This window comes from Polypterus senegalus, chromosome 17 (genome assembly GCF_016835505.1).
Source record: "Polypterus senegalus isolate Bchr_013 chromosome 17, ASM1683550v1, whole genome shotgun sequence".
NCBI classification, from domain to species: domain Eukaryota; kingdom Metazoa; phylum Chordata; class Cladistia; order Polypteriformes; family Polypteridae; genus Polypterus; species Polypterus senegalus.
In genome coordinates this window covers 86,314,473-86,327,476 of record NC_053170.1, presented here as the reverse complement: position 1 = coordinate 86,327,476, position 13,004 = coordinate 86,314,473, and the positions used below count along the sequence as shown (strand labels likewise).

At 43.0% G+C, this 13,004-nt stretch overlaps 1 protein-coding gene across 3 annotated transcripts in view; it reads right to left on the bottom strand.

The window, feature by feature from the left end:
- Positions 1–13,004, bottom strand: part of mmd (monocyte to macrophage differentiation-associated) — a 123,704-nt gene that overhangs the window by 82,131 nt on the left and 28,569 nt on the right. Inside the window, exon 7 of one of the 3 annotated variants that reach the window (XM_039739954.1) lies at positions 12,089–12,863. The exons of 1 other annotated variant lie outside the window; for it this stretch is intronic. In XM_039739954.1, the coding sequence (XP_039595888.1) occupies positions 12,660–12,863 (204 nt within the window). In that variant the 3' untranslated portion in view covers positions 12,089–12,659. Of the gene's footprint in view, positions 1–12,088; positions 12,864–13,004 lie in introns of those variants that run through there. One more of the 3 variants, XM_039739956.1, reaches the window with a different exon arrangement.

The following is a 13,004-nucleotide window of genomic DNA, read 5'->3' as shown; positions in this document are numbered from 1 at the left end:
GAGAGAGGTATAGTGGACCGAGGCCCTCCTCACTCACCTGCCAGCCTCGGGGCGTATCTTACCTCCACTTAGCTAGCGAACGAGAGAACTACTTAACGAATTTAGATCGGGCTTTTTTCTAGAATTTGCTTGAACATTCAGGTTGATTTTGCGACTTCTACGTATTATAGTTCAATTGCTTCACCAATTTATTCACACTAATCCGAGAGAGAGGCTGCTGACTGAGGGCAGGGGGAGGCGTGACATTAGGAGTAGGGAGCCAGGCAGGGCCTTCCTCACTCACTTGCCAGCCTCTGTTCCAGTTGGTCCACCTCTCGCCACGTGTTGGAGCGTACCTTGCCTCCACTTAGCTAGCGATACCTGTTTGTTCAACAGACATTATCATCTAGAGATTGTTAAAGACTAACATTTGACGTTTTTGGGAGAGAGATCAGAGCTACGTGTGTTTTGGAGGGTAGCTGCTCATTGGCAGAGATATCACGGCCACGTGCTCTTCTCCCCACGCGGGGGCCGCTCTCCCGTCAGACACAGTGGCGCGTAACTACCTTCTGCTTGGCTAGAATTACATTTTTTTAATTGATTTTTAAAATTTGTCCTGTTTCACTACTACGTGGGTGGAGCAGCGGGGGACAGTTAATAGCAAATAAAATAGGACCCAAAATGGATCCCTGAGCAACGCCACATTTAACAGGAGCAGCAGAAGAGAAAGAGGAATTGAAAGACACTGAAAAGTGCCTACCAGTTAGATATGAGCTGATCCAGCTGAGAGCAGCCCCTTTGAGCCCCACCAGATGTTCAAGCCGCAACAGCAGGACCCCCCTGTTTCACAGTGTGAAGACCTGCAGAAAGTTCTAAGAGGACAAGGACTGCAGCCGCCCCCCAGGAGTCAGTAATGAGAGAGATGTCATGAAATACTTTCAGGAGGACCACCATAAAAACGCCTGAAGATAGAAAGGTAGATCTCAAATAAATTAAGTACAATAAGTTAAGATGATCGACCGATTGATTATAAATAATTCTTTCAAACAGTTTAGCCAGAAATGGCAACTGGGTAACTGGGTGAAAATTAGTTAACACTTTAGGAGCTAAATCTGCCTTTTTAAGACAAGGTTGGACCACCCATCGCATGTTTAAAAATTAAGGGCACGACCCACTCACTAATAGAAACATTGATAACGGCCAACAAAGATGGACACACAACATCAAAAAGAGGAGTGGTGGAATAACGTCAAGGGCACTAAAAGTAAATTGGGCGGAGTGGTGGCCCTGAGGTGAAGGATCTGTGCTGGTATCCAGAAGGTTGTCGGTTCGAATCCCCATCACTGCATCCTACTCTGCTGGGCCCTTGAGCAAGACCCTAAACCTGTAATTGCTCCAGGGGTGCTCTGACCCCAAGGGGTACGTGTAAATAACGAATTCCTAATACAGCGATACCTTGAGATACGAGTTTAATTCGTTCCGTGACCGAGCTCGTAAGTCAAAATGCTCGTATCTCAAATCAGTTTTCCCCATTGAAATTAATTGAAATGAGACTAATTCGTGCCAGCCCCGAAAAAAACACCCACATTTTTTGTTAAATGTTTTCAGCATAAGACAAATGTGTTTATAATGAACAAATATTGTATAAAAACAAAATAAAACCTAATACATAAAAAAGAATCTAAAGACATAAACAGATGTTGGCGGAGCCGATTAGCGTACTGTAATGTTTTTCTTCTTTCACTTCACTTTTGCTTAACTTCATTTTCTTCTTCACTAGATTTTTTCTTTTTTGCCATGCTTTCGTCACTTTCATTCTCTTTTTTTTTTTATTAATTTTATTACCATCCATACAAAGCAATCAAGTTTTTACAAAAAAAAGAATTATGCTAAGAACAGATCGGTCCCCACCCCTGAGAGAGAGAGCAAGCCAAGCGGTGTAAAATTTAAGGCTTGTAAAAATACCTAAATTAATAAGTTCTCTGTGCTTTATAAACTTATTTTAAAATATTACTGATTAGATCCTGCCATGTTTTGAAAAAAGTCTGCACAGATCCTCTAACTGAGTATTTGATTTTTTCCAATTTCAAATAGTATAACACATCGGTTTCCCACTGACTTAAAAGAGGAGAGTTTGGGTTCTTCCAGTTTATCAGAATAAGTCTGCGTGCCAACAGTGTAGTGAATGCAATCACAATTTGTTTGTCTTTCTCCACTTTAAGACCCTCTGGAAGAACCCCAAACACAGCTGTTAATGGGTTAGGAGGGATTGTGAGTCCAAGGCTGTCTGAGAGGTAATTCAAAATTAACGAATTCAAAATTAATTAAATTAATTCAAAATTTTAAATAGTATAACACATCGGTTTCCCACTGACTTAAAAGAGGAGAGTTTGGGTTCTTCCAGTTTATCAGAATAAGTCTGCGTGCCAACAGTGTAGTAATATCGTCACTTTCATTCTCAACGAGTTTCAGTAGAAACCTGTCCAAGGAGCTTTGTTTAGTCCTCCCCTTTCTGAAGTGAGTTCGGCGAGCGTCATTAAACAGCGCCACTGCACGACCACTTGTAACTTTTTCAGGATGTTTCTTTTCTTTGAAGTTTGAAACTCTTTCCCACATTGCAAACACTTCCTTTATCTCACTCCTCCGCGATACCGGCCTCCTGCAGAACCTCCGTATGTTGCCGCGTCTGTAGTTCCGTCAACTCCTCTGTCGTCAGTTCCTCAGAATGTGTGGCGACAAGCTCTTTGATGGCTCGTATTTGGAATTTTGGCTCGTAATTCGAGGCAGAAAATCGACCTAGTGATGGCTCGTATCTCAAAAAAACTCGTACATTGGGGCAGTCGTATCTCAAGTTACCACTGCACAAGAAATTGTATAAGACGAAATAAAGAACAAAAAAAAAAAAACAAACATAGATGAAAGATTCACGAGCTCACTGCGTACTGCCTGGGAGGGCCAGTGGGCGTACAAAGGGGTGACCGTTATGAGGAGGTCACTCGCAATCTCTGCCCTTTTCTATTCTGTTGTGGTACGTAAGACACGAGACATCAGCCAGCCCGTTTAGGAGGTTCATTGCACTCGTATTCCTCGTTACTCGACGCTGCACTCTGTGGCCGCTCAGCTATCCCATCGACTTCCTTACGACTGTCTGATTTTGTCGGGTCAGTCCCTGGTGATGTTGGACTACAGGACTGCGTGACTGATGCACGCCGCCGACTCGCTAAGATTACATAAATGAAAGTCTGGGGCTGGGAAATTGCTTGGAATAGTTGTCCACTAAGGTGCACCTTTCATATTGGCCAGTAGGTGTCACAATTGAAAAAAAGAAAAGAACCAAAATGCATGTGTGTGCAGCGCCAGCCTTTCACTCATCCCAGCTTGGGTCCTGAACAATCGCAGGGCACCATGGATAATGTCGAGTCATTAATCAAGCCAGAAACCCACCTAAACACATCTTCAAGTTTGGAATGAATTCTCTGAAGATGTAAGGAAGAGTTAGAGAATGAGGGTCCAGCAACCCTAGATGACCAGTCGACGACTCTGGTCAGGATTCTGGCCCTCCTCTCCAGAGACATTAACCCCAAATCAGTGACAGCTCTACAAGCCTGCTGCCCTGTTTGCTCTCCTCTCTGCTTCTTAGTCCTAATGTGGGCACTGCTCTGTCCATTGAGGCCCACCAGTGGAATTAGACCACCAGCTCCTGTGTCTAGTGAGGACCACCAGCTCTTGTGTCCAGTTAGCCCCACTAGTGGAATCAGACCTCCAGCTCCTGTGTTTAGTAAGGATCACTAGCACCTGTGTCCAGTTAGACCCACTGGTGGAATCAGACCACCAGCTCCTGTATCCAGTGAGGACCACCAGTGGAATCCGATCACCATCTCCTGTGAACAGTGAAGTTCACTAGTAGAGTTGGAGCCCTGGCACCTGTGATCAATGAATCCCATCAGTAGAACTGGACCACTAGCACCTGTGTCCAGTAAAGCCCAGCAATGGAAACGGACCACTAGCATTTGTATCCAGTCAGGCCCACTAGTGGAATCTCACCACCAGATCCTGTGACCAGTTAGGTCCACCAGTTAAGCTGGGCCATTGGCAACTATGAACAGTGAGGACCAAAAGTGGAGTTGGACCATCTGCTCTTGTGTCCAGTAGCTCTCATTGCTGTTGAGGTCTGCCCACTGGTCTCTGCTTCTCATGAAGGTCTGTCCAGCATTCCTGTGTTTCATGAGGCTACCCCATGGATCGTTGCGGTTTCTAATGATGCCTGTCCATCTTTTTCTGGTGAGGTAACTCACAGTTATTGTAAATGTTTATTTAATAAAGGTTTGTATAAAAACCCTTCTGAATAATAAAACAAGTCGTGACCAACACAACAAGATTATTTTTCGTACGTATTGTTGTCCTAATTGCAGGAGGTCAAATATAAAAACGCGTTTAGAGATAACTGCAATTCTCCTAGCAGCCACAGGGTGGCACCCTTTCCCTGTAATAAAACATCCAAGTCCACAAAAAGGCGCCAAGTCGCGCGCGCCACCTCTGGACTGGCAAGGCGATTTCTTTCTGCGTGCGATCGCTCAGCCTGCAGTTTCAGTTACCCGCCGGGGGCGCTTGCGATGGTTATGACGTCATCTGTGTCTTTAGCACGGGCACTTCGGCAGACTCACTGGAGCGTCCGTCCGAGTAGAGAGGCACGGGTTCAAGTTGTCAGGGCCTGGACACGTGACTGAGAGGGCGGTGCATTGCTGTGCTTATGAAATGAAAGTCGCCCAATTATAAGAAATGCCTTTTTGTAAAGTGCTTAAATATAGCGCTCACTGTGAAAGGCACTATATAAAACTAAGATACGGCTTAGCTGCATTATGAAAAGTTTTACCGCTATACTCGCTACAGGCAGTATAATAATACTGTAAATCTCTTTATTTCATATAAAAGTAAAAAGAAAACCTTTTTGTCTAACTGTGGACTGCTGTCTTACAGTGCTGGCTGCGAAAGGCGCCATAAGTATAAAGATGGACTCGCCGAATGACGTAAAAATGTCACTTCGTGAAGTCATCAAGTGGCATTAGTCGCATCATTGGCGTGTCTTTGACTGCGCCACCCAGCACTACAGAGCCGCGTTTAGTAGACTCGCTGTGTGAAGGGTCACTGGGACAGGACGGCGACCGCCATATTGTTACCTACAAGGGGCTCTCACACGCATCTGATGTCACTCTTTTACGTTTATGACGTTAAGTTCTGCGTTGCTACTGTTGGAAGTGAAGCTTTGCTTAGTGATCATTAAAGTGACAGCCATCTGACCGTCTATACGGGAAACCGGTAGGTAAATATGAAAGGCACCATATAACAGAGAGACAGATATGATCGGCACATTTATTATACACTCTCATATCTACCTATCTATTATACAGTGCCTTTCATATTTACCTGTTATATGTCTCTTCATATCCACATATTATATAGTGCCTTTCATATCTATTTTTACTTATCAATGTCTTCATCTTATACAGTGTATTGCACATCTATCAATTTAATATTGTACCTTCATATGTATTATAGTGCATTTTCTAATTGTCTGTCATATCGTTATCATGTTTATATAGTGCCTTACATATCTATGTATTTATCATATACCGTCTTTCCTATTTATATCTTATATAATAGCTTACACTACAGTATCTAAGCTAGTGCTTTACACATCTGCCTATCTAATATAGTGCCTTACACGGTCAATCTATCCACCAATCTAATATCACCTACCTTACATATCCATACATTTACCTTATATAGTGCCTTACACTACCCATCTATGATACTGTCTTACTAATCTGTGTACTATCTCTTATCTAGTGCCAGACGCTTATATAGCACCTTTTCTATCTATCTAGCTATCCTAGTGCCTTACATTGTCTCTACCCTTCAGCTTTTCCAGCAGAGGCCATGTTGCCCCCCCCCCGGCCCTCTGTCTGTGTTCTCACAGTGCAGCTGTTCATGTGACTTTAACACTTTCACCTTTAGACTTGGGGGTCTAAAGCAGCGAGGATGTGCCCGTCTTAAGTAAATCCCCTCATCTCCAGCGCCTTTCCCTTGAGCTGTCACACTTCTATGCTTGTACCTCTTCAGACCTGGCAGGTGGGGCAACTCGCTCAGGGGGTCACTAAACTGGCAGCCTTGTGGTTTACTGGGTCTGGGCTTAAGCACCATAGACAATGCCCACTAACAAAGATATTCTCATATAGCACCTTTACATGATCACCATCCCAGTTGTCTAGCTGCTTGAGTCCCTTGGGGGCCATGTCATCCCAATTTCTTCATCTCTAAAGTGGCATCCATCCATTAGCTGAGACCCCTCCACCCCCCCATTAATCCCTTCATTTCATTTCTGCATTTAAGCTGTGGATTGAAGAGCACCAAGTAGCCGTCCCTCTTTGCCTGATTGCTCCGCCAACAATAAAAAAATTAAAAAGGAAATGCAGTTTGAAAGGCCATCTTCAGTCTAATCTGGCCAAAGTGTATTAAATATATGAGAGTGATGTGGGGCTGGGCATGCAATGGCAAAGCTGTTTTTTTTGGGCGCCTTTGACCAAATGTGCAGAGTGGGCCAGGGGCATCCTGGTTACAGGGTTCTCCAAACACAGAAGCCTAAGGTGCAGTCATCCAGCCTGAGGCCACTGTTCAGACGTCTTGTGTGGCACTCCGATGCCATGCTGCCACTTCTGGAAGGAAGAAGCTTTCTTCTTGCTGCCCATCCATTACAGCCGGGCCTGTTTCGTCTTCATCTCATGGGTCAGTGACGGACTGTAACATTTATCTCGTCAATAAAGGTGTGCAGATGCCAGCATGTAAGCCTTTGGATTCTGTGGTCTGACCCTTAAGAGAGTTTGCTGGGACCCCCACTAGGAGAACAACTGCCTTCAATGATCTCCGTTTGTAGACAATCCTCACTGCTGAATATGGGGATTCTGGGTTTGGAAACGGCCTTAAAGACTGACAAACACTGGCAGGCGCTGCTATGAGATCAGTGCCCACCTGTTTGGCGTAGTGTCACCACCAACCTGAAGGAGCCTCGCCCAGTTGCCTTGGATGGATGTGACATTTGACGGACCCCCCCCCCTCCACACGATGCCATTTGCAAAATCAGGCTTTGTCACATAAGCCGTCGCTCCAGGTGTCTCAAGTGACGCAGAGGAGCCGGCGGCCTTGGGGTTTGTAAGGCTGATGCCATCCTGCCCGATACGCATAAAAAGCAGGGTGCACTTACCTTTTCACACCCGGCTTCTACTTGTTATAAACAATGAGAACCCGAATCTGCGACATGGCGTCTGTCACCTTGACGTGCTGGTCGCTTGAGTGACCATCTTGGATCCTGTGCTTCATGCTGCTGTCCCTTCCTCTTCACTCAACATCATTAAAACTCATTGCAACTTCCTTCTTCTCATGACTGGGGGTCTCCAGCACTTACACTTCAGCAGGCAAGCTTGATTTTTTTTTTTATTTTTTTAAACTGTGCCATCACCGACTGTCTCACCTCTCATCTCATGTTTTATAGTAAAAGGCACTTTAACCTCCAAATGTTCTTTCTAGTGATGGACAAGTGAATCCTGCTACCGGCTACCTTGGTGTCCTCCTCCACTGCAACAACTGCATGAAGACCAGTGGTCCGGAGGCAGACCCTGTCAAGCAGAGGAACCAACCGTGGGCACAGTGAGAAGTCAAGAGTACACAGTTATGTGAAAAAGTAAGTGCACCCCTAGGGCTGACATTTTCAACCTATTTGAACCAGCAAACAGAACTTCATGGAAACAAAGCCTCCAGCCAAAGGAACAAATGACATCAAACAGACATCCTCAGGCTCTAAATGAACACAAGTGTGGATCTGTCACACAGAAAAGTAAACCCATCTCCATGTTCATCTAACCCGTCATCGCTTCAAATCCATAATATCACAATCCGGTGCTCCAGATGAGGTGCCAATGATTAGAACCTCCTTGGGGAATATGAAGGTCTTGTTCAAATGGCAGATGAGCGAGAGTCTGGTGCTCTCTTTGCTATCGACTTGTGTGTGTGTGTGTGTGTGTTGTGTCACCACACCAAAAATCGAAAGAGAGCTCTCAGAGAGAAGGAAGGCTGTGGATGCCTAAGAGTCTTGCAACAGATTTAAAAAGAGCCATTCCACGGTAAGGAAATTCATCTACAAGTGGCGCCGACTTGAAACAACTGCTAATTTGACCAGCACAGCCGGGCATTGAAGCCCAAGAGCCGACCGTGCGATACTAAAAGAGCCCCCAGTTCTACTTGCAGGGATCTGCGGGCAGTTCTTGCAATGGCTGTTGTCAAAGCCCACACATCGGCAATCAGATAAAGATTGCACAAAGAGGACCTGCATGCAGGGCGAGACTGGAAAAAGCGTTTGCTGTCCAATAAAGAACATCAGAGCAAGACGTCCAGCTAGGCAAAGAGCAGGCCTTCTGCAACAATGATGAGGTGTCCTCCACAGAGGAATCAAAGATGGGAGTTGTTTAGTCACAGTAACAGTAGACATGTTTGGTGCAAAGCAAAAGAGAAGAACAACCTCAATGCAGCATGGCGGTGGGAAATGTTCTGGTTGGGGGTTGCTTTCAGTTTGAATCCCGTAGACCAGGGGTGTCAAACTCCAGGCCTGGTGGGCCGCAGTGGCTGCAGGTTTTCATTCTAACCATCTTCTTCATTAGTGAACTGCTAATTAACTCCTTTTCCCTTCATTTTAATAGCCCTGATTTTAAGGATTCAGTCCTCTGAATTGATTTGTTTCTTCATGAAATGGCAGCCAAACAGAAATGAGACGTGAAACGAGCCAACAGATGAGCAGCTAAACTGAGATTTCAAACCCCAACCAATCTATTAATGAGAAGTTGGTTCTTGCCGTTAATTAAGCCCGTTATTTCATTCAGTGGCTTGTTGCTGCTCTCATTCTGCCACAGCAGACATTTCTAAAACTGCTGACTTTCTGTTCATCAAAATGTTTTGGTGACCTAAGAGATCAACCTAACCGAGACCACCACCTTTCTTTATTTTCAGATATTGTGTGACAGGCACAGGTGAGCTGGTCATGTGGCGGCTCATTTTGGGTCTCATTATTGTTTGGCTGCTAATTAGTTGTCTCATTTTTTAATGGGCCTGAGATAAGTTAATTAAAACTAAAGCAAAAGATGTTAATTAGCAGCATAAACTGGTCACTAATAAAGAAGATGGTTAGAATGAAAACCTGCAGCCACTGCGGCCCACCAGGCCTGGAGTCCGACACTTGTGCCGTAGCCGGCAGAAGTGACTCTACTCCGCTGGTTGCTCCATCCCAGGTATGACGTTAATCTGCATGCAGGTCCTCCAACTTGCAGGGAAAACTTGGGGGTTGGCGGCAGGTCTGGCACTCCAGCCACTGCACACACACACAAAAAAACCCCACTGTTCTGGTGTGGTGCCGAGGTGTCACCCACTGCACTCGGGTCCCAATCCAGGTGGTTCGACGTGTGGTGGGTGCCGGTGCAGCAACACGTGATCAGCGCGCATGCGCCCGACAGAGGGGATGCTTTGCTGCATCAGGGAGCAGAGACTCGACTATGAATCCTGCGTCATATCAAAGTGTGCTTGAGGAGAACGCGTGAGGCCATCTGTCTGAAAGCTGACGGACCTTTCAACACCATAAATGATCTGAAAGCGCACTAGCAATCCATCAAGGAATGCTCAGAAATGAAAGGTTATGGACCGGCCTAGTTAAAACCAAGATTTGAATCCCAATGAAAATGTTACAAAGGGATTTGAAACAGGCAGCAAATGCCAGAAAACCCCAAAAACGACCTGTAAGCAGAGAGAATTCTGCAAGGAGGAATGATTATAAATGTCAAAGAATCAATGGCAGAAAATAAAAAAAAAATGCAATGGCAGCTACTGAGGCCAAGGCTCGACGTACTTTTTCCCTAGCAGACCATAACATCTGTTGACATTTGCACTGAATAAATGACAGAAGGGGCACATTTTCCTTGTGCTACTCTTCAAGTCTATCACCTTCATCTGTAGGCCCCATCTTCATGAAGATCTACTGTTTGCCTGCTTAAATACATTGGAGCAAAAAAAAAAGTCAACATTCATTGGGGTGTCCTTAATGTTTTCACATGACTGAACTTTTAGATTTGAACTATAAACTGTCCTGGGAGTGGACCTGCTGTCCGCTCTCCTCCATAGTCTGTCATGTTATTATTCCTTGTGCGAGTAGGAGGGGCTTGTTATAGGTGGGGCTTGTTATAGGTGGGGCTTGTTATAGGTGGGGCTTGTTATAGGTGGGGCTTTGGGTAGTCCAATCAAAAGATGAGCAGAGGTGAACGAGTGAAGCCACTTTGTAGCTCACCTCTGAGATCTTATCACGCCATATTACATTTAAACGTAATAACGATTATTACTACTACACTTTATATAAACATTTAACACAAAGCATGTACAATACAAACAAAGACTAAAATTACAATTACCTTCCAGTCATAAGAGAGAGCTCGATTCACGACTGGCCTACAATTATGGAGACAGCAATGGCTCATTTATTTTAAAAAAAAAAAAAAAAATGGAATAATTGAGGCTTTTTAGTGCAAAAATAAATAATCCAATTAGTGGTACTTTTATTTTTGTTTTCATACCTTCAGACATTAGAAACTGGATTTAGAAAGTGAACATACATAAAAGTTGCACCTTTAATGACAGTACTGTACTTGTTTTCACAGAAAATGCTAGAAAAATGGAGTAGTTATGTCAGATTTACCTGAAGAAAAAAAAAAAAAAATATATATATATATATATATATATATATATATATATATATATATATATATAAAATCCACAGTTCCATCTCTAAGGAGGACTGAAACCACCTCAGGTACCAAATCAGACTAACAGTTTACAAGACACAATAGTTACAAAAAGACAAAAATACAAAAAGAAAAAAATAAAACAAAAAAAGGCTACCGTGTATTACGCGACCTCTCTTTCTACACATACACCATGACTGGCATTCAGGCAGTTGTTTCAGTCAGTTAACAATGGCAAACTAAAATGAACGTTTTCCTAAAAAAGAAAAAATGTTAAACCGAGACCCAAGGCCCCAGTTATCAATCCCGGCTACAGAAGGCGTCCCTCCTGTTCGGATTAGTTGGCAAATACAGGAATTCTGTTTTGGTGCAAGAAAAGGAAAATCGGCCTGCCATGGACTCACTTGCATATGTGACTTCTTGCTGCATGAATGATACTTAAATAAAAACTTGAAAAAAGTTACAAAATATTTTTTTTTCATTACTTAAAAATATTTGTCAGATATTAAAATGCTGCAATCCAAACCGGGGGTGGGGGGGTGGGGCGGTGGTAATTGTTGAACAAGCTGGCTACCTCCATTTGGCTCATTTCATATGTGAATTATGATGTGCAGTCTTAACGCTCCTCACAACCTGCACTTTTTTCCTTGTTTCTCAGTTTCTGTGCTTCACAACCCCTAATCACCAAACAAAATGCCCACCTTAAAAAGGAAAAAAAAAAAAAAATCTAAAGTGTAGAGTGCAGTTTAGTAATCGAATGCTAAAAATATGGGCCAAAATCACGAGAGATTAACCGCACCATGTCCCCCACTGTAGGTTAACATTATTCTGAAAACAGAAGTTAATTTTGTAATCCACCACATTAAATTCATAATCAAGACAGCCATTTGATTCATAATACCAATCATAACAGTTAATCATAACGGCATGTATCTGAAATGCTGCTTTTGCGAATAACAAAGTAGCAAGAGACATGTCGAACCATACATGGTACAAAAAAAGAAATTAAACGGGAAAGGAAAAGCAGCAGTACACAGTAAATAGAAAAGAAAAAAAAAAAAAACACAAAAATAATTTCTCTATTGAAAATACTGTTTGAAAAGATTTAAATGGAAGAGTCGTATTGTAAAAAACAGACTTTGCTGGCTCAATACTGTTGACATAAATATTTCAATGAGTACAGATGAAAGCTGAAAGAGCGCCTTCTACTGAATAGCACATTCTATCGAGTGAACGTTTTTGTGAATTGAGGTATTGTACTTTTGTGACTATATAGTGTATTTTTTTTTTTTTTTTGTATATAAATATTGGAATGTCTATTCCTCACAACCTGATAAAGATCCTAGACTGATGGTGGCACATTTATTCATTCATTCATCCTACATTTAGTTTAGTACTGCGTCTTGAAATTAAAGCCTTATTTCCTTTTTTTTTTTTTTTTGCTTTGAAGAATGTGCTCCAGACACACAAGTGAACAATAAAAATGTCTTCCTCGTGGGAGCACAAGTTACAACAGGGTAACTTTTTCCTTCTTCAGGTTTGTGCAAGAAAAAAAAAAAAAGACCCTAATGGGTTCAGCCAAGGAGAGACGTATCAAGGACGCAACTCAATACTGCAAATTCTACATTAAAATGGTAAACGCCACACCTGTAAACTTGGCGAAAAGTGTGTTATAGTTTTTTTTTGGCCTAACAAAGTTGTACTCAAATGTGCAAGATTATGAAAGCATTTTTTTTTTCACAGTATACGTAAAAACACTCTGAAATATAGTGTTGTGGGTTAGTGCATCTTGTAAAGGTGGTGGGTTGGGGGAGACACAAAAAGACCAGATTTGCACAGATCCCGTCTTTCTCATACGTCTTTGATCAAGTCTTTAGATGGGCTTTTGTAAAGGTATTTCCAAATAGCATAGTAGTGCACAGCAGCAGCCATAGCAACAAAGATGTGCCAGATGGCATGTGCAAACGGAATGATGCCATCACTTTTGAAGAAAATCACCCCCAGACAGTAGACAAAGCCTCCCAATGCCAGCTCCTGCAGCCCGTCCGTGTTGTTCTGCATAGAAATAAAAAAAGAAAGAAAGAAAGAAATAAAAAAGTGGGCAGGGATAGGGGGCGAATATGACAAACATGTTCACTTTAAAAAAAGAAAAAAAGATTTAAAAAGGTTCAGCAAGAAGGAATACCAGACCTTGAA